Consider the following 22,241-nt stretch of genomic DNA (forward strand, 5'->3'; position numbering starts at 1 on the left):
CATGTAGAAGGTTAGGTTAAAAGCATCTCCTTTCAGCTGCTATTTTGAGGCATACGTGTACCATGAGATTGACTTGAAGGCAGCACATATAACCAGGTAGACTAGAGACTGGATTTCTCGTGGAGTGAACTTCAGTGGGGTTTTAAACCTTTTCTGTGCTTCCCTCTAGAGCAGATACCCTACTTCCTGTTTCCTGAGAAAGATGCATTATGGCCTAGAAATGTCTCTAACTCAACTCCAGTGTTACTCTCCCGCATCCTTCTGGGACAACGGGAAACGTGCCCCTTTTCTCCTGTTTAAGGGCAGTGTCCCCGCCTGTGTCCTGGATGCCATACCACCCCCCAGTCTGGGCTGTCGTTGGTGCAGGGACCGTGCTCTGTTCTGTTATCTTAACTCCATAACTGCTCCCTCTCAGCTAACCCTCTCCTTTCCTATTGGCAGCCCATATCTCACCTGGAAAAAGAAAGGAAACCTCATATTATTAAAGATCAACACGAGTGGGGCACCTGGGTGGCTCAGTCGGTTAAGCATCTGACTCTAGATTTTGGCTCAGGTCACGATTTCACTGTCCGTGAGATTGAGGATGGGTTCCTCACTGACAGCGTGACGCCTGTTTGGGATTCTGTCTCTCCCTCTCTCTGCCCCTCCCACCCCAATAAGTAAACATTAAAAAGATCAACACAAGTGATTTTTCTCATGTATAAACCTGATCATGTCACTCCTCTGATTAAAAATCTTTCAGAGGATCCTTACTGATACATTTAATGATTCCCACTAATGATTGAGGATTTGGAGCAGTGGTTTTATTATAGCTATTAGCCAGCTTCTTTCTGTCTTGCTGTTTCTCCCTGCAAAGTATAGCACAGCATTTATTTATCTGTGAGAAGTTAATGTGGCAAAAAAAAAAATTTTTTTTCTCCAGATATTTTGAATGTAATTCCATGTTATCCATGGCTATCCTTGAATTCAGTGTTAGTTCTGTTTCTTGTCTTAGGACCTGCAAAATAAACCATTGAGGCTCAAAGCTAACATTTATTTACTAAACATCAAGGACATTTGATACAAACAACACAGTTGGGCCTTGTGGCAATGTATCAGCTCTACAGTTACCCAGGACCGTTGATGGTGGCACAAATATATAGCAAGTAGGTAGTCAGTGTGCTTCCGTGAAAGACAGTATTTGATTATTATCTTGCACGCACGTTAATTTAGTTATAACTTAGAAGTTTGGGAATATCAGTTCTCATTGAGCCTAGTATTTATTCTAAAATGAGCAGAGATAGAAAATACTCATAAATCAGTGTAAGGCAAGAAGTAGGTATTGTGGGGAAAGATTTGTTCTTGATGGTAAAGTATGCTTAGCCAGGCCCAGTCTGTATCAGTGACTGGATTTAAGCACCAGAAAATAGAGTGTAGGAAAGTTACTCTTTTTGTTTTTCCCCTTAACAACTCATTTAAATAAAAATTTTCTAGATTTGATTAAAAAGTTCATAGACAGTCTTGAATGAATTCAAAAGTTGTCACACACTTATTTCTTTCGCTCTAAACTGTTTTAGAAATTAGTACATATTAAAGGTTAAATATACCCTTGAGTTCCATACTTGGAATAATTTCAGTTACTGTGGGGCTTTTTAAAATGTTTATTTATTTATTTTGAGAGAGAGAGAGAGAGCTCAAGTGGGGGAGGGGCAGAGAGAGCGAATCCCAAGCAGGCTCTGCAATGACAGCATAGCGGGGCTCCATGTCACGAACCATGAGGTCATGACCTGAGCCAAGATCAAGATGCCTAACCCACTGAGCCACCCAGGCACCCCTCAGTTACTGTATTTTTAAGATCTAGAATATCTGATCTGATATCTGATAGAATATCTGATTTTTTTGGGAGGGGTGCAAGTAAGTGAGGGGGCAGAGACAGAGAGAAGTGAGGCTCACCCAGAGCTCAAGCTTACCCAAAGCGGGGCTCGTGCTCACCTGACATGGGACTTGAACTCATGAGCTGTGAGATCATGACCTGAGCCGAAGTCGGATGCTTAATGACTAAGCCACCCAGGCACCCCTAGAATAGTTGATTTTTAAAAATTCAAATCTAATGATTTGATTAAAAAACAAAGTAAACTATTTGCTTCTGCTGCTTATTACCAATTCTAGTTCTCTTCTGAAATTTCTGTTACCCGTCTAAGTCCTTGAACTTTTTTTTTTAAGTGATTATTTATTTTTGAGAGACAGAGCGCAAGCAGGGGAGGAAAGAGAGAAGGGCGACAGAGGATCCAAAGCAGGCTCCAGGCTCTGTGCTGACAGCAGTGATCCCGATGTGGAGCTCGAAGTCACAAGCCTTGAAATAATGGCCCGAGCTGAAGTCAGACACTCAACCGACTAGCCACCCAGATGCCCCTAAGTCCTTGAACATTTTAGCAAGAGTTGTTTTTAAGTTTCTGTAACTTAACTCCCTATATATATATTTCATGTGAATCTGTGTCTCTTAACTGCTTTTTCTCTCAGTTTTTTGTCTAATCTTGATCTCTTGTGTGCCTGGTTACTTCGAGTTATGTATTGGACCTTATGGTTGAAAACTTGTGGAGGTAATTTGAGCCTTCATTGGATTTCTTCTCCCAGGGGGGATTTATTTATGTTGCTGGCAGATCAACCTGACTGATCGGCAGATGAAGATGTTTCTGCTGAGCTTTAGTCCCTCTGAAGCTCGTCTCTTTTATAAGCTCACCTTCACCTCTAGGGAGTAGCCTTTTGAGGTCTCACATGAAAGCCTGAGGCTCCCTGTTTCTTGGCAAGCCCTGAAGTTCAGTTTTTCCGCCAGGTCTGTAAGTTTGTTAAAAGCTCTGCTCAGCTTTTTTGGCCTCCAAATTGAAACTTTCTGCCAGTTTTCCTAGTTGTTACCAGCGGGAGGGTTTGTCTGAAATGAGCTAGTCTGCCTTTGCCAGAGGTAGTCTGCAACTCTTTCTTAATGTGTATTTTTACATGTATGTAAAAGTGAATGCATACACATATGTTAGCCCAGTATGCGTCCTTGTAAGTTATGAACAAACGTGCGTACAATGGCTATACGTGTGATGAATTTCTCTGCTCATTAGCGGTGCACTGTCAACAATTTGGAGACTCGTACTTGATTTCTTCTTCTCCAGCTGTGGTGTTGGTTCAGGAAATATGTGAGATCTGCCTCGTATTAGTTACCCTGTGTGTACAAGGGTACATGTCAGATTCTTGAAGATGATCTCTCACAGGGCTTTATATAGATTAATGTGTAACCTCAAAGAAAGGAATTCATCATGTTTGAGCAGTACAGCAACCGAACCGTCTGATGGGTGGGTTTTATTTTGTCTTAATCTATTTTCTGAACTGGAAAGCCTTTGAAGATATGAGAAATTGTTTATGTTGCTGTCTCCTTCAAGCTAGCAATTTGTTGTTTACAAAATGCATATCTGAGAATAGTTGATTTTTAAAATTAATATATAAAATGATTATCGTGGTTAAGGGTATAGGCTCTGGAGTCGGGACCTTTGAGTTTGAATCCTGACTTTGACACGTACTAGCTGCGTGACCTTGGCCTATTTATTTAATCTTTCTGTTGCTGTTTCCTTCTCGATAATACAGATCTAATTATAGAATTACCTTGTAGGATCTGTGTGAGGATTAAATTTTATATATATATAAATATCTGCCTGAAACACTTCCTGATACTTCGTAAATATTCAATGACTGTTGATTACTGTTAACAGTCAGCATTTTATTCAGGGAATGCTATTTGGTAAGGCCTCTTAAAGGAAGGTTTTAATGAACTATGTGTTTGTGTATGTGTAACGATGAAAGTATAGTTAGCTTGATATTACTAGCTGTGTAGCAAAGTGCTCTAAGTTTAAAAGTTAGTAAGACAGCTTCCCTGAAAATATTTAGTAGGTATATAGTAGTAAACATAATTTTTATTTTAAAAGGGGTCATTATGGTCCGAACCAAAAAGTATGTTGCAGTTCTTATTCTGTTGGTTGTGGCTTCAAAGTATGGTTGCAATATGTTTTGCGGCAAAGAAGTGTTTAAAACCAAGAAAGCACAACTTAGATTTGAACCTAGTGAAATGCCCTCTGTGTGTGGCATTAACTGTGAAACTAAACAAAATGCATCTGTTGTACTGATAACTTTTTTTGAGAGAGAGACAGCTGGAAAGCGGGGCAGAGGGAGAAGAAGAGAGAGAATCTTAAGTGGTCTCCATGCTCAGCACAGAGCCTGACTTGGGGCTTGATCTTGTGACTCTGAGGTCATGACCTGAGCCAAAATCAAGAGTCAAAGCTCAACCGACTGAGCCACCCAGGCGCGCCAGTACAGATAACTTTCTATGCTATGACTTTGCTCACCCTTTATCTTCAGATGGAAAAGTCATTAATTTCTAGGAGCATCTTGAATCATAAAGTCGGTCACCCTGAGGTAGGCAAAATTTCTACTGATTGTTAAATGAAAATATTGTTAGAAATTATTGCTAAATGTATCTGTTTCTGGATGCCTGAAGATGTCCTTGAGTTCATACTATTTTAGAGATTTGCTTCTATTTTTTTTTTTTTTCTTCAAGTAAAACTTGTATATGTCTGGGTCTGAGAGAGAGGCAAAAGAGGAGGATGGTGACTGCCACGGCTTGGCTGTACTCACAATGAGCCTCTTGACCCGTCATTTCCATTCATGTAATGGATTTTGCACTCAGAGGTTCTGCAGATATGTGGAACCCGTATTGAGCTGAGGCCCGTTGTGAAACGGAGAAAGATTAAACAAATTATGCTTTCTTTCACTTAGCTTATCTGTCCCAAGGTTGTTTGGGGCTTAAGAGTCACATAATTTCAGTTAATTTCTCCTCCTTCTCCCCCTCCTCCTTCTCCTCCTCCTCTTCCTTCTTGTGTTGGAGACCCATTTAACGTGGACACTCAAGGCCTGAGCGGAGTGGGAAGTGCCCCAGAAGTGGGCAGGCAGGCAAGGTGGGAGGGCAACAGGCCCACACCTGATTGAAGGAAGGGATGCCGGGCGCTGGGGTCTGGCCCAGGCAGGCAAGGGGAGTACCGGAAGGGTGGCCCAGGCAGGCTGGAGGCCAGCCCTTGAGAGGGTAGCTAAGCCAGGTGCTGAGTGCCCAGGCCAGAGCCTAGCCTGGAGAGGCAGGGTTGGGGCTGCTTGGGGGCTCCCCAAGCTGCTGCTGGAACTCAGGGCTCTCCTGGCGGCGGGCGTGGTGGAGGTCCTTCTTCCCTAGGTGCTCCAGACAGGACCTGACCTGCTCCAACATGATTGACGGCCCGGTATTCTGCTTCTCCGGGGCTGTGGTCCTGGCCGTCACGCCCACCTCCCCCGGCACACCTAGGTCCCCCTTGGGGCCCAACATTGCGGGCTTCGTATTCTAGACTCATTCTCTGTATAAATAAACATCCATGTTTGTTATTTTCTTCCTTAGAATCATTACCTTACGTTTGACTATAACTGATCGTTTTTCTGGTGTTTTCTTTTACAGTCTTGTGGTTTTGTCACGTACTTTGTCATGTTTTCATCCTCCTTCCTACAGCATACATTTTTATGACCTTTCTTGTTTCTATATTGAGAATGAATTTCTTATTATGAAATTGTTTTTTATTCTTATTAAAGAAGTATTAAAATAATCTGGTTAACTATTGTACTGTACCATTACATAGAAATCAAAGTATTTAGAAAGATTACCGTAAGGCTGTCCCACTAGTTAATCTGGACGTCAAGAAGTACCTAAAAGAAAGGATGGCATGATCCTGGGGTTTATGTCCTGAACATCCATGTGGACAAGCAGATGCAAAGTGATTTTAAAAGCATATAGAGTCTAGGGGCGCCTGGGTGGATTAGTCAGTTGAGCGTCCGACTTCAGCTCAGGTCATGATCTCACAGTTTGTGGGTTCGAGCCCCGCATCGGGCTCTGTGCTGACAGCTCGAAGCCTGGAGCCTGCTTTGGATTCTGTGTCTCCCTCTCTCTCTGGCCCTCCCCTACTCATGCTGTCTCTCTGTATCTCAAAAGTGAATAAGCATTAAAAAAAAAAAATCCTTTAAAAAGAAAGCATATAGAGTCTATTTCCTTCAGTAACTGTTTACCTTGTTTAATCATAGTAATAGCAACATCTATGGCCAGGAAATGCCTACAGCATAACATGTATAAGCAAGAATGAACCCGGGGTGGAGTGATTACCATGAGCCATGACTGGCTACTGTGGCACTTGTCCAGACAGTGTCCTGGAGAGCAGCATTGTCCAGTAAAAATAAAATGTGAGCCATATATAGAATTTTGTTTTCTAGTAACCACAGTAAAGAAGCTTTTTAAAAGGTGAAATTAATTTTAATAATTTTTGACTTAACTCATTAAATCAAAATATTATTTCAACGTATAATCAATATTTAAAAGTATTGATAAGCGATTTTACATTCTTTGGATTCACAGTGATCTTTGAAATGAAATATGGTATGTATTTTACAAGTACAGTACGTCTCAATTTGGACACATTTTTCATTGGAAATACTTGATCTATATTTAGACTTTTAACTTACAGGTGAGAAAACAGATTCAGGGGCACCTGGGTGGCTTAGTGTGTTAAGTGTCCACCACTTGGTTTCGGCTCAGGTCGTGATCTTACAGTTCATGAGTTTGAGCTGCACATAGGGCTGTGCACTTACAGCATGGAGCCTGCTTGGGATTCTCTCTCTCTCATTCTCTTTCTCTCTTTTTCTCTCAAAATACATAATCATGAAGGGGCACCTGGTGGCTCAGTCAGTTGAGTGTCCGACTTCAGCTCAGGTCATGATCTCGTGGTTCGTGTGTTCGAGCCCCATGTCAGGCTCTGTGCTGACAGCTCAGAGCCTGGAGCCTGCTTCAGATTCTGTGTCTCCCTCTCTCTCTGCCCCTCCCCCACTCACTTGGTCTCTCTCTCTCTCTCTCTCAAAAATAAATAAATGTTAAACAAATAATAAATAATCATGAAAAAAATTATAAAAAAGAAAGCAGATTCACATACTCAGTTTGTTCCAAACATGCATAGGTTTTTCAATAGCTGAATTGATACCTGTTTTTAAATTTAAATTAATTGAAATTTAATAAAAGTAAAAATTCAGCTTCTCCGTCTCACTGTGCATATTTAAATGCTCAGTAGCCATTTGTGGCTTGTGGCTACCACACTGAACAGCACAGTTATAGAATATACCTCATGCTGAAGATGTCGGTTAAGGGACCCTGGATCAAGCTTAATATTTTAATTAAATTTTAAGGGGAGGAGAATGGTATAAATTAGCAAAAATCATGATATTAAAATTATAGGGACATTTTAATGAGGTTGATGTCTGAGTTTCACATGATTGTCATCGTTTTCAGAAAACAGATTGGAGATAATCACAAACTTCTCTGGTCCTTGGATGGTTGTCCTCAGGTTAAGATACTATTAATTCCTAGAAACCATCTCATAACATGTTGCTGTGGTCAGAGTTCATTAGCAGAGTATGAAATCAACCTAATGGATCTCAATCAGCCTTTTTAAAATGTGTTTAATGTTTATTTATTTTGAGAGAGAGAGAGAGGATATGAATGAGTTGGGGAGCCCAACACAGACTCAGTGTCATGAACTGTGAGGTCATGACCTGAGCCAAAATCAAGAGTTGGATGCTTAATCGACGGAGCCACCCAGGCACCACGATCAACATTTTTAAAAATATGAAATAGTATCAAATAGAATAGAGAATGTATCAGAATGTGTTTAGTTTCAAGGAACCTTTGTTGCCATTATAGATACGTATTTTGTGTGTACAGGATCTCAGTGATAAATGAATTTCTTATTCTGGGTTGCAAAATTTTTGAAAATAATTCCTCTAAGGCATACTTTTTATTACTGATACACTGAATATTGCCTACAGGTACGTGTATCTAAACAAAGCATAAATCACAGAAAATTTGAGATTTAGCACTGGGAAGTAAGGGTGTTGGAATATGTAGTAAGATGGTAAAATGTAAAGTGATGTTTAATCCCCATAGTAAATACAACATGTGTATGGTGATTTTCTTCTCAATTCTGAACTGACTCAGAGTAGCCAAATTTGAACTTGTGGTTAATACAATATCTTATTGGTTAGGAAACTGCCTTCCTTCAAATTTTGGTTTGACTATGAAGTCATCAAATTTCAACTCGGGGTTGCATCTTAATTCTTAAGAAGGGGCACCTGGCTGGCTCAGTCCATAGCACATGCAACTCTTGATCTCAGGGTTCTGAGTTCAAGCACCACGTTGGGTCTAGAGCTTATTTAAAAAAAAAAAAAAAAAGTGAAAGTATGTATTCAGGCCTAATTGGTATGGATTATAGAAAAACGTCACTCAAAATCTCCTTCAAGGGTTTTAATAAAATAATTGGGTATTATACGTTTAACCATTCCTATAAAGTTTTTAGTTTTAGTGACATCTGATATTTAATCTCAGCAGATATCCATTAGGATGTATCAAAAAAAGAAGTCAAATTATACCTGGGATTGAGAGTATTTTTGACAAAATGTGGGTTTCTTTTTGTTAGTCTGTTACTCTGAATTATTGCTTTACTTAAAGCTTCTTCCACAAAGCCTTGTGGTTTTTCAAGCTTTGTCTAAGCCTGACTTGGATATGAGGGCTTGAAATTTTCAGCTGCACAGAGTCAACCCGTCAGATGACTTTAACACAGTGTACATATTAGGAATGCTGTTTTCACCCAAGAGGCTGGAAACTTGGGCAGTGCTCACAACCGTGCTGTTAAAAGCCAAAATATGCCGGAGTCAGTCCTGCGCACTTATTGTGTCTCAAAACCCCAAGGCCTGGGGCTACGTATTGTGAAAGATAAAAATGATCTGTGGCTGGGTTATGGGTATTCAAGCGGCTTAAATCTAAGAGGACACTTGTGCAGAAACACATAGTGCAGAGCAGGATTTAGGAAGGGCTGTGTGTGTGACACAGCGGTTAAGAGCAGTAGGTTCTGCACGGGTCTTTTGGAGTGGAGACCTGGGATGGGGGCGGGGGGGGGGGGGTGGACTTTGGAGCCAGGCCTTGAATAATTGGTAGGTACCCTGTAAGAATAATTATAGGACATTCACACTTTGGAAAGACTGTGAGAATTAGTGTTGGAAAGGAGTTTACAAAGTTACCTTTTGAGAATTAAATTACGTTATCACGAAACAGTAGGCAGCAAAGCATCTTGAGGCCCGAAAGAGTTCTCAACACAAGAAGGCAAGCCATAGGAAACGGTGTTTCTTGTGGAACCGGAAGTTCCCCAGAAGAGAGAGTACTTCCAGGAACTTGAACTCCTTGGTCGTTACAGCCGTGTCCCCTGCTGTAGGTGGAATGTTTTCCTTGAGGTACACCACAGCTGGAGTGAAATGCTCTTTCAGTTGGTTTCTCCCCCTTTGTCCTTAGAACATAATGATTGAGAGTATGGCCTCAGAATCATCACTGGGCCATGTTCCATTTCTGACCTCACTGGCAGAATGAGTCTTGAAGACATAAGAACCTTGGTTTCTTCATTAGTATTACGGTACTAAAAGTTACCTATTTGCTAGGGTAATTCTGAGAACTGAATAAGAGTATTGGTCTGAAAAGTTGAACACAGGGCTCGGTACATGACGTTCAACAAAACTGCGAAATGCGATCTGAAATTTTATACTCACCAAGAAGCCCTAATCACTAATTGCTAGGTAGCTTAATCATTTGAAACGGGATGCACAGAACTGATGCTTAGGTGTTCTAGTAACCAAATGAAATATTCCCATGATAAACTCCAGCATTTTCAAGTGATGCTGGTTAGCATTAGTTTATCGTTTCTGGAAAGTCTGGAAAAGCTCTGTTTCTGAACCTGCAGGAAGGCTAGGGACCCACTTGAATAAACAAACCTACCAGTGTTGAACACCGGCCTATGAGGTTTCTCAGGGAGTAATGATGGCTAACTTTGAGCATTCACTGCAGGTCAGGCACGGCACTGAGTGTGTTACCTGCCATGATATCTGAGCCTCACAACTGACTCTGAGGTGGGTACAGTGGTTCTCCACTTACAGATGAGAAGCTTGGAGCCTGGAGAGGCTAGACAGCACCAGCATTTGAGCCTCAGTCAGCCTGAGTTCTCAGCCTTTGGATACTGGACTGCACAAGACTCCTGTGAGAAGGACCTGGTTTCACATCCATTTCTACTCCCCTCCAGGAATATGATCTTAAACAAGTTGTTTTTGCCTGTCCAAGCCTGAGATTCTTCATCTGAAACACAGTATGAGTACCTCCTGTGTAGGCTTGCGTGGAGGGTTAGGTATAAAATGTGTAAAGGGTCTGTCACAGTTTCTAATGCATGATGGAAACTCAACAGGAGGTAAGTGTGGTTGTTTGCGGCTTTCTAGACTGCTTTCTGCTCTCCACTTCCTCCTTGGCACGTGACCTACGTGTCTGTACTTTCAAATACATGTCAGAATATAACTTGATTGTTTAAATCAGAAATAACTAAGGCTGTTTGTTACCAGTTTTAAGGGCTGACATTTTTTCCTTCATAGCCACACACATTTCTTTTCACTATTGTGATAATATATATAAAACATAAAATACGCCATTTTCACCGTTTTTAACTCTGCAACGCAGTGGCATTAATTGCATCGATGCTGCTGTGTAACCATCACCACTGCGTTTCCAGATCTTTTCCATCACCCAAAGCAAACACTCTGTAACCAAAGCTCCCTTTTCTCCCCTGCCCTCAGCCCCTTTAATCTGTTTTCTGTCTCCATCAATTTGCCTATTGTAGAATCATACCGTTTTCATCCTTTTGTGTCAGGTTAATTTCACTTAGCATAATGTTTTCAAGGACCGTACATGTGTTAGCATATATCAGAACTTCATTCCTTCTTAGGGCTAAATAATATTCCCTTTATGAATAATACCACATTTTGTTTATCTACTCATCCATCAGTGGACATCTGGGTAGTTTCTACCATATTAGCCACATGTACTTTACTTGTTTATTTATTTATTGAAGTAATATCTGACATAAGATGTCATATTAGTTTCGGATGTACAACATAATCTCCAATTTTATGTATTGCTATACTCACCATTGTAAGTGTGGTTACCATCTGTCACTGTACAGTTATTACAGTATTATTGAATATACTCCCTATGCTGTACTTTTCATCCCTGTGACTTATTTATAACTGGAAGTTTCTGCCTCTTAATCACTTTCACCATTTTTGCCCCTACAACCAACCCCCTCCCTTCTGGCAACCAACAGTTTGTTCTCCGTATTCGTGATTCTGTTTCTGTTTGCTGTTGTTATTGTTGTTTGGCTGGTTAGTTTGGTTTTTAGATTCCCCACATAAGTCAGATCATATGGTATTGGTCTTTATCTGACTCATGTGACTTAGTATAAGACCCTGTTGTCACAAATGGCAAAATGTCATCCCTTTGTATGGTTGAGTTTCATTACATTGCGTATATATACCACATCTTCGGTATCCATTCGTTAAATCAGTGAATACGTAGGTTGCTTCCATACTTGGCTGTTGTAAATACTGCTGTGATAAATGTAGGGGTGTATACATCTTTTCAAATTAGTGTTTTTGTTTTCTTTGGGTAAATACCCAGCAGTGGAATTACTGCATCAGATGGTAGTTCTATTTTTAATTTTTTGAGGAACTTCCATAGTGTCTTCCATAGTGACTGCACCAGTTTACATTCCCACAAACAGCGTGCAAGGGTTCCCTTTTCTCCACATTCTTTCAACACTTAGTATTTTTTGTCTTGCTGACACTAGCCATCCTTACTGGTATGACGTGAGGCTCATTGTGGCTCTGATTTGCATTTCCTTGATAATTAGTGATGTTGGGCATCCTTTCATGTTTTCTTGGCCATCTATATGTTTTTGGGTTGTTTTTGGTGTGGTTTGGTTTTTGGCAGAATGTCTGTTCAGGTGCTCTGCCCATTTTTTAAATCAGATTATTTGGCTTTTTGGTGTTGAGTCGTAGAAGTTCTTTAGGTATTTTGGATATTAACCTTATTAACTCCCATTCGGTAGATTGCCTTGTCATTTTGTTGGTGTCCTTTGCTATGCAAAAGCTTTTTATTTTGATGTACTCCTCATAGGTTTTTGTTTTTGTTTCCCTTGCCTGTGAAGATATATCTAGAAAATGATGCTAAGGTTGATATCTAAGAGTTTATTGTCTTGTTTTCTTCTAGGAGTTTTATGGTTTCAGGTTTCACATTTAGGTCTTTTTAATCCATTTTGAATTTATTTTTCTGTATATTTGGTGTGAGAAAGTGGTCCAGTTTCATTTTTTAGCATGTGACTGTTCAGTTCTCCCCACACCGTTTATTGAAGAAATTATACTTTCCCCATTATGTATATTCTTGCCTCTTTTGTCATAGATTAGTTGACCGTATACACGTGGGTTTATTTCGGGGCTCTCTCTCCTGTTCTGTTGATCTCTGTCTGTCTTAGCCACAGAGATTTTATTTTTATTTTTTTAGTAAGTAGGCTCCATGCCCCGCGCAGAGCCCTGAGCTAAGAGTCAAACACTTAACCGACTAAGCCACCCAGCCTCCTCCAGCCACAGACGTTTTAACAGTCATTTGAGGCTGGGTTCTCTCAGGATAGTGATCTCAAAGATACCTCATTAAAATAATAGCTTTTTAAATTAAGAACCATACTCTGTTTAGAATTTATTTCAGGGCTAAACCTAAGTTAGTAGAGATTATGTGGTATAAGGAAAATGATACCATCCAGATTTAGGTATTTTTATCTTTGCCAGCCAGTACTTTTATGTTTGAATCAAATAAAATATTCCAGTTGCAAAATATGTTGAAAACATGTGATACAATCCAGGTAGGGCTGATGTTTTATTTTGTACTTTGTCTTCATGTTTTAAAAGAATTATACTTTATTTACATGATTCTAAAGGCCAAATAAGCATTTCTGTTAATTTGAAGAATTAAAAAAAATCACTAAACTTTTTCTCAGATAACTGGAATATTATATTTGATTCAAACCCAAAATAATGATTGGCAAGCAAAAAATTTTAAATCCTGGCTGGCATAATTTTTGCTTAAAATGTAATATACTTTCAGAGGATAAGAGGGGACAAGACATGTCTGACGAGAGAGGCTTAGAATCTGTTTTGTGTAGTTTTAAAATGTTAGAAGGATCCTTGGAGCAGATTTAGATTTTCCAAGTCTAAACTAGTCTAGAGTTAATTGTGGCCCTCCTTTTTTTTTTTTTTTTTTTTTTTCAATTGTATAAAAGGAATTTGCTGACAATTCTAAGGTACTTTCCAGGGCTTGTTTTGTGGAAATAAATGATGTAATGAGACTATGGTATAAGCATATACCCCCTAAATTTTCTACGTACCTTTTTTTCAATTTATTTAAAAAATATCCTAAATGTGCTCGTTGGCAAATATTGCTGTTTTCAGCCAGATGAGGACTTATCCGGCTTTCATTTGTCTGGTAAGTATCCAGGGATAACATAGGAGTGATGGGTTTTAGCAGATGACCTCATTTAACCAGTAGTTTCATTGCTTTCATTAGGGGAGGGGTCCCAACATCATGCACGGAACAGTAACACGGAGAACTTACCTAAGTATATCAGTACCAGGGCTCCATCTTGGACAGGCTCTCCAGGTAGTAAACACGCAGCCAGGGTTGAGAACGCTTGTCTTCAAGCAGAAACCAGTGGAGGTTGGGTGGGGTGGTGAGCGAGAAGAAGCAGTGGGCATGAGCTGTGGTCATGTCCATCCTTTCCCTGCTCACAGCGAAACGACCCAAGAGACAACGATCACTGAGAACCCAGGGTTTAGAAAATGAAATAGCTTTTTTTCTCTTTTGTCACTGTAGACATGGAAGGACTTTGATGAAACATAAATGGTTCAACAAAAGATGCTCTAATGGATGACAGCGAAACTCCTACATATAATCTGCAGATAGAACCACAAGATGGGTATCATCCTGGTGACGGCGTGGGAAGTACAGTAACACGCTTAGCTTCTGCATCGGATGAAAATGAAAATCAGCTTGACGGGGACGGGCAGGAGCGTCTGAGCCCGGGTGCCAGTGCCATGGGCAGACCTGCAGTGTGCGAGCAGGACAGTCTCAACAATAATGAGAGCTGCACCCCCAGCTGTGAGGTGGCTGTGTGTGAGAACCTGGGGGACACTTCCTATGAAAGCCCCAAGGACGGGCAGGCCTCCGTGGGAAAGGACAAAAAAATACCTGGAAAAAGAAGCTCCAGAACCAAAAGAGGCACCACTAAGAAGATAGCACAAGGTACTTTTAAAAAATCCTTTTGTATACTGTTCTCTACCTAAAGATAAACTGTCTTCTCTCCCATACTCTGTATACCGTCCTACATCTTCTGTCCCGTACTCTGTATACTGCCCTACATCTTGCTTTACTTCTCTTTTTTTTTTTTAATTTTTTTAACGTTTATTTATTTTTGAGACAGAGAGAGACAGAGCATGAACGGGGGAGGGTCAGAGAGAGAGGGAGACACAGAATCGGAAGCAGTCTCCAGGCTCTGAGCTGTCAGCACAGAGCCCGACGTGGGGCTTGAACTCACGAACCGCGAACTTCTCTTAACAGACTCTGGAGCTGGTTCTCCAGTAGCACATATGGATCCAACCGGGTGGCATGTCACGCACGTGACGTCTCGCACGCCTGTACCACTTCTTTGTGCCTCTTCCCAGTAGTTTGCCGTAACAATGTGCTGAAATTTTAATTATTTTGCATGCTTTCACACCAGGTACTTTAAACGTATGTTGTCTTCTTCCTTCCCATAAAATTCTTCATGGGATCTTTCCAACTCCAGAAGTGAATAATTGTGTTAGCATATATTAATATACATCTTACATCAGTGTTGAATAAGACATCTAGTTTTCATTGTATCACTTTGGTTACAAAGTAATTCAGAGTATTTCTTTCTCCCCCCCCCCCCCCCCCCAGAGTATTTCTTGTTTGGTGTATAGTTTGGCAGTTAAAGTGGGGAGCTTTGGACCTTGTTTTCCCCTGAATCACAGGCACCCCTGAGAACAGGCAGCCCCTGGTTGTTTTTCATCAGAAACATGTGGGCCTGCAACATTCAGGCTCATCTTAGGCTGGGACTCCTAGTATAGCCCCGCTTCACCCAAGTCAGCGGTCTTTGCATGAGGCTCAAGAGCACGAAGGAGAGCGTCTCCTCTCATTTTCTGCTTCTTTGCCTGATTAGAAATATAGTCATTGTATCCATATCTGGTATTTTTATTCATTTTTTCATTTGGAGTAAAAGATGAAACTTTCCAGTTCCTACAGACTTATCCTTATTATTTCAATAAAGTGATTTGATAACTTTTTTTTTTAATGTTTATTCACTTATTTTTGAGAGAGAGAGAGAGAGAGTGCACGAGTGACGGAGGGCACAGAGAGAGGGAGACAGTGGATCCAAAGCAGGCTCGGTGCTGAGAGTGCAGAGCCTGATGCGGGGCTCAAACTCACGAACTGTGAGATCATGACCTGAGCCAAGGATGCTTAACTAACTGAGCCACCCAGATGCCCTCATTTGATAACTTTTTAATGTAGCTTATAATTAGGCTTTCCTGTTGACTGATCCCTTCATCCTTGCTTTTCCTTAGTAGGCTTAAATTAGAATAATTTTTTTTAATGTTTATTTATTTATTTTGAGAGAGTGTGCAAGTGAAGGGGGAGGGGCACAGTGAGAACCCCAAGCAGGCTCTGTGCTGCCAGCACAGACCCTGACACAGGGCTCAGTCCCACAGACCTCCAGCACAGACCCCGACATGGGGCTCAGTCCCACAAACCGTGAGATCATGACCTGAGCCGAAATCAAGAGTTGGACACTTCAACCGACTGAGCCACCTAGGTGCCCCTAAAATGATTTTTGAAAAGAGATATGAAAGCCTTTTCTTAAAAGATCTACGGTAAATCAGATAATGTATGTAGTGCTATTTATATATAGATTGATTTATTCAATAACTGTAATCCAAGAGCAGTTTGTGCCTCTCTGATACGTTCTTTTGATGTTTTTGAGAACTGAGACCTAGTTGCATATGTATGTGGGTCAATCATAGCTTCAGGATGATGGCTGCTTTTATTCCTTCCTTCCACGCATGACCTTATTCCATTTTCCCTAGGTGTGATGATATTATTTAGTTATTCAGTACTTACTATCCAGCAAGCAGATATGTGTAGAATTACTGCCTCCTGATGCATTTGAAATATATGATTTATAAAACCTATGGATAGTCTTTATACAGATTAGCTTTAAGTTATATATCTTAAATGCAATGAGTTTAGAAGTGTAAGAAAATGGAGTTGGCAGTTGCAAAACCTAAGTTCAAATCTTCTGGTTCTAGGTCACTTGGTGAGACTTAATGATTGTGTACTTCAGTTTCCTCAACTGTATAATGATGATGTTCGTCTGTATATATATCTATAAAATTCCTTTCTGAGCTATGAATTCCTAAGATTTTGAACAGACGTCGTATGGTCTAAACTTGGTTAAAATTCAGTGACTCACCTCTGTATCTATAGAGGATTTTTTTTATATATATATGTAAGGGGTACGTTGTTATTTGTACTTTAAGTTTTGTTGTTAAATGTGGGTGAGCAGTAGAATTTTAAACTGGGTAGAAAGCTTCTCATGAGGACAGAATTACTTCTTTCTACACCTGGAAAGGACCTGGAATGCAGCTTCAGGATGGCCTGGGAGCCTTCTCCCTGTACCCTGAGAGATCGCTGGAGCTCGGGCTCTCTCAGTGCGTGCCCCGTCACCAGATCTGAGTGATCCTGTCTCTCTGACAGCTCCCTGGTTAGTCTCTTTCTGTCCATCTCCGCTGCCACAGTTCAGCGTCCTCCTCCTCAGCTGGAGTAAAGCTCCCTAAAGATGTCTCCATCTTGTCGCTCCGGATCCGGCTCCCATGTCAGCACAAACAGTGCAGAGAGTCCCTGCATAGGTGTCTGCACGTGGGCATGTTAGCGCTTCTTTTTACGGGGAAATCCCAAGATCCTAAGGAGATGAAGCCTCAACATTTTGCAGATGGGCGCTCTTCTGATAATACGATAGCTTTTCAAATGTGAAATGACGTATAAAGCTTGGCACTCAGTCCCAAACCAGCAATAGTAAGGTGCTCTCTCAATACTTTTTTAAAAAACATATTAAGGTGAATTTATTTACTCTTCTGCCTCTTTACCTAGGTTAATTGGTAATAATTTTTTGTATTTCCAAAAGCTAGTACTGGAAAAAAAGGTGAGCAGTAGTATGAGGAGACATGTCATTATTTATAGGTTTTCTGGAGCTAACACTTGTGTTGTTTTTTTGCTTTAATGAGCAGGAGGCTAAAGTCTATTATCAGAAAGTAAGAATAGTATGAAAGCTGTCTTACAGAGAGGGGGCGTTTGAAAGTGAATACCCAGAGGCAGCACTTCTAAAAACCTTGAACTTGGCCTCACAGAAGCCTGGTTGCCATTTTATGTATTATTTTTACTTATTTATTTTTAATGTTTATTTTTGAGAGACAAGAGACAGAGCATGCGTGGGGGAGGGGCAGAGAGAGTGGGAGACACAGACTCCGAAGCAGGCTCCAGGCTCTGAGCTGTCAGCACGGAGCCCCACATGGGGCTCGAACTCGTGAACTGAGAGGTCATGCCCTGAGCCGAAGTTGGAAGCTTAACTGACTGAGCCCACCGGTTACCATTTTATTACGAGACTGTTTCCTTTAGAGATTTGAATCTCTTTAATATAGTCGACTAAGCAGGATTTCAAGCTGCATCACATCACGTTCTCACTATAGTTGAATCTGGCGTAGCTTTAAGTAAATATCCTAAAAATGAATGAAAGCGAGCCTATAAATTTTTAACAGCTTTGTTGAGATATTCACATACCATACACTTCACCTAATGTGTATAATTCACTCATTTTCGGTACATTCACAAAACTGTACGACCATTACCACCATCAATTTTAGAACATTTTCATCATCACACAGAGAAACCCCATACTTGCTAGCAGTCGCTCCCCATTTTCTGCTGAGACCTCCCAGCCCTAGGCAGCCACTAATCTGCTATCTTTACAGATTTGTCTACTCAGGACATTTCATGTAAATGGAATTGTACAGTATATGGCCTTTTGCAACTGGCTTCCTTCACTTAGCATAATATTTTCAAGATTCACCCATGTTGTGCCCCCATGTATCAGTACTTTATTTCTTTTTATTGTCGATTAATATTCCACTGCAAAGGATAGATCATATTTCACTTATCTATTTGTCAGCTGATGGACGTTGGGACTGTTTCTACTCTGGGGCTATATTGAATAATGCTCCTATGAACATTACAGTTTTTAAGGGGTTTTGGGTTTTTTTGTTTTTGTTTTTTTTAGAGTACGTTTTTTATTTATTTAAATTCAAGTTAGCTAACACACAGTATAGTGCTGGTTTCAGGAGTAGAACCCAGTGATTCATCCCTTACGCACAGCAGCCACTGCTCATCCCCAAAAGTGCCCTCCTTAATGCCCATCACCCATTTAGCCCATTACCTCACCTGCCTCCTCTCTATCAACCCCCAGTTTGTTCTGTGTTTAAAAGTCTCTTACGGTTTGCTCCCTCTATCTTATTTTTCCTTCCCTTCCCCTGTGTTTATCTGTTGTGTTTCTCAAATTCCATATGTGAATGAAATCATATGATATTTGTTTTTCTCTGACCTATTTTGCTTAGCATAATACACTCTAGTTCCATCCATGTCATTGCAAATGGCAATATTTCATTCTTTTTGGTCACCAAGTAGTATTCCATTGAACATTCATACTACTGCATCGTCTTTATCCATTCATCAGTTGATGGACATTTGGGCTCTTTCCAGACTTTGGCTCTTGTCAGTAGCACTGCTATAAACATTGGGGTGGTGCATGTGCCCTGTTTTCCAGAGTGGCTGCACCAGTTTGCATTCCCATTAGCAGTGAAGAGGGTCCCTCTTAGTCTGCATCCTCGCCAACACCTGTTGTTGCCTGAGTTGTTAATTTTAGCCATTCTGACAGGTATGAGGTGGTATCTCACTCTGGTTTTGCTTTGTATTTCCCTAATGATGAGTGATGTTGAGCATCTTTTCTTGTGTCTGTTAGCCATCTGGATGTCTTCTTTGGAAAAGTGTCTATTCATGTCTTTTGCCTGTTTCTTTAATGGATTATTTTTTGGGTGTTGAGTTTTATAAATTCTTTTTTTTTTAATGTTTTAATTTTATTTTTGAGAAAGAGAGAGAGAGAGAACAAGCGGAAGAGGAGAGAGACACACACAGAATCCGAAGCAGTCTCCAGTCTCCGAGCTGTCAGCTTAGGGCCCACTGCAGGGCTTGAACCCACGAACCACGAGATCATGACCTGAGCCGAAGTCAGACGCTTAACCAACTAAGCCACCCAGGCACCCCAATATGTTCTTTATAGATTTAGGATATTAACCCTTTATCTGATATGTCTTTTGCAAATATCTTCTCCCATTCCCTTCGTTGCTGTTTAGTTTTGTTGATTGTTTCCTTTGCTGTGCAGAAGCTTTGTATCTTTTTTTTCCCTTGAGAGAGAGAGCGAGCAAGAGCGAGCTTGTGTGCACACACGCGCACAAGTGGGGGAAGGGCAGAGAGGGAGAAGGAGGGAGACAGGATCCGAAGCAGGCTCTATACTGTCAGCGCAGAACCTGATGTGGGGCTCGAACTCAAGAACCATGAGATCATGACCTGAGCCAAAGTTGTCTGATGCTTGACCAACTAAGCCACCCAGGTGCCTCAGAAACTTTGTATCTTGATGAGGTCCCAATAGCTTATTTTTGCTTTTATTTCCCTTGCCTTAGGAGAGGTGTGTAATAAGAAGTGGCTGCGGCTGAGATCGAAGAAGTTGCTGCCTGTTTTCTCCTCTAGGATTTTGATGGTTTCCTGTCTCACATTTAGGTCTTTCATCCATTGTGAATTTATTTTTGTATGTGATGTAAGAAACTGGTCCAGTTTCATTCTTCTGCATGTTGCTGTCCAGTTTTCCCAGCACCACTTGCTAAAGAGACTGTCTTTTTTCCATTGAATACTCTCTCCTGCTTTGTCAAAGGTTAGTTGACCGTATAGTTGTGGGTTCATTTCTGGGTTCTCTATTCTGTTCCATTGATTTGAGTGTCTGTTTTTATGCCAGTACCATAGTGTCATGTGGATTACAGCTTTGTAATACAGCTTGAAGTCCGGAATTGTGATGCCTCCAGCTTTGGTTTTCTTTTCCAACATTACTTTGGCTGTGTGGGGTCTTTTCTGGTAGTGTACAAGTTTTTATGTGGACGTATGTTTTCATTTTTTTGGTTATGTGTGCCTAGGAGTAGAATTGCCACATTATAAATCAGTACTTCATTTAACCTGTTGAAGATCTGCTGAACTGTCGTCCAAAGTGGCTACACCATTTCACATTTCCTATCAGCAACATCTAAGGGTTATAATTTTTCCACATCTTCTCCAACACTTGGTAATATCTGCTCCTTTGCATGTTTATTTTTGAGAGGGAGAGAGAGAGAGTGCAAGCAGGCGAGGGGCAGAGAGAGAGGGAGACAGAGGACCAGAAGCCATCTCCACGCTGACAACAGAGAGCCTGATGTGGGGCTCAAACCCACAAGCCGTGGGATCACAACTCAAGCCGAAGTCCGATGCTTAACCAGCTGAGCCACCCAGGCAGTCCTCTGCTCTTTTGATCTTAACTACAGTCTTTTTTTTTTTTTTTTTTTTTTTTGAGATATAACTTACATGCCATGAACTTCACCATCATAAAGTGTACAACCTCCTGGTTTTATATATTCTCATAGAATATACAATTCTATATATTTTACTGCTATAATATTTTGCTGAAAAGCAAAAAATAAAGATGTCGCAAGTATTAAGAAAAGAGTGACTCACAGTCTTCCACTTCAAAGTGAAACCAATTTATTTGTCCTGAATGAATGGAAATAATGTATTCAGAGTATACTTCTTTGTACACTGCACTTGCTTATAATATATCATTCTATCTAATTCTCAAACATTTTATCCCCCTTAAAAGAAATCCTTTACCCATTAGCGGTTACTCTCCATTTCTCTTTCCCTCCAGCCTAGCCCCTGGCAAGCATTAAACACATACATTTTGTGTAGTTGTAAAAGACAAGTTCCGATGATTAAGTGTTTGGTGGTTGCCATAGAACATACTTTATTTACTCAGTCACCCTAGTATTTAAGCATTTAACAAAAACAGTTCAGCAAATGACAGGAAGCCAGAGATAGGCAGCAGATGGAAATTGGGAAAGGAAGAACTTCCAGATTGACTTGCCACTGTCTGTTCAGTGCCCTGACTTGTTCAGCTGGGGGCCTCCAGCTGGGAGGTGACCAGGAGGGCTTGAAAGCTAGAAAAAAACAAATCTGGGAAATGCATCTGTGGCTGGAGTCAGGCTTGCAGAGTGAAAAGAACAAAGACTTTGGCCCTGCCTGTTCCTACCTAAGTGATTTTAGGAAAGTAACTCATTTCCTTATCTGTAAGAGGGCTAATCCTACCATTCCTGAAAGATGGTCCTTAGAATGAGTGATCCTGTAGTTAAGCTCTTTATCAAATACTCAGCCTAAGATAGGTGCTTCCAAATGGTACTTGTAGTCTTTATGTATGTAGCAGGATGATTTTGAGGGGCATGATCAGGGGCAGCATTCAGTAAAAGTAAGCCGTTGGTTTAATTTGACTTTAATTCCATCTTCCCTCTTTTGTCAGTATCGCCTTATCTCCTAAAATCTTTCTAATGCTCTCTTTCCAGAGTCACCTGTCCCCCTTGCTCCCCTAAGGTATATTCCTAAAAACGCGTGCCCAGTGCCACCCTGGTTTAACGTCTGGTATAATGTGCCTGCTGGCAGGTTAACTGATCTCTAAAGTAAAAACTGATGATGCAGGTGCCCAGTTTGCATTTTACATATCTGCCTTCAACCAGAGTAGAACCTTTTTAGTTCTAAACTTGAATGCCTAATGGAGTCAGCCAAGTAAGTTCTATACTGTGGTTTTGGCCAGGATTGGGATACTGGGATTGATGAGAACTTTGATGGACAGGACTGTGCGTACCTAGCTAAATGTGTTCCAATTAAAAAATGTAAAGGCCTGCATTTCTCAGCACTTAGCTGCCCTTCCTACGTTTTCAAAGGCAAAAATGGCATACCGAGCCCCTCCATATGTGAGGACCATTGTGATTACATTGGGCCCACCCAG

At 40.8% G+C, this 22,241-nt stretch overlaps 1 protein-coding gene across 2 annotated transcripts in view; it reads left to right on the forward strand.

Annotated features, from left to right (window-relative positions):
• Positions 1–22,241, forward strand: part of CNST (consortin, connexin sorting protein) — a 115,596-nt gene that overhangs the window by 28,314 nt on the left and 65,041 nt on the right. For both annotated transcript variants that reach the window (XM_045453196.1, XM_045453198.1), the window contains exon 2: positions 13,856–14,284. In XM_045453196.1, the coding sequence (XP_045309152.1) occupies positions 13,906–14,284 (379 nt within the window). In that variant the 5' untranslated portion in view covers positions 13,856–13,905. The remainder of the gene's footprint in view (positions 1–13,855; positions 14,285–22,241) is intronic.

The sequence above is a fragment of the Leopardus geoffroyi genome, chromosome C3 (assembly GCF_018350155.1).
Source record: "Leopardus geoffroyi isolate Oge1 chromosome C3, O.geoffroyi_Oge1_pat1.0, whole genome shotgun sequence".
Taxonomy (NCBI): Eukaryota; Metazoa; Chordata; class Mammalia; order Carnivora; family Felidae; genus Leopardus; species Leopardus geoffroyi.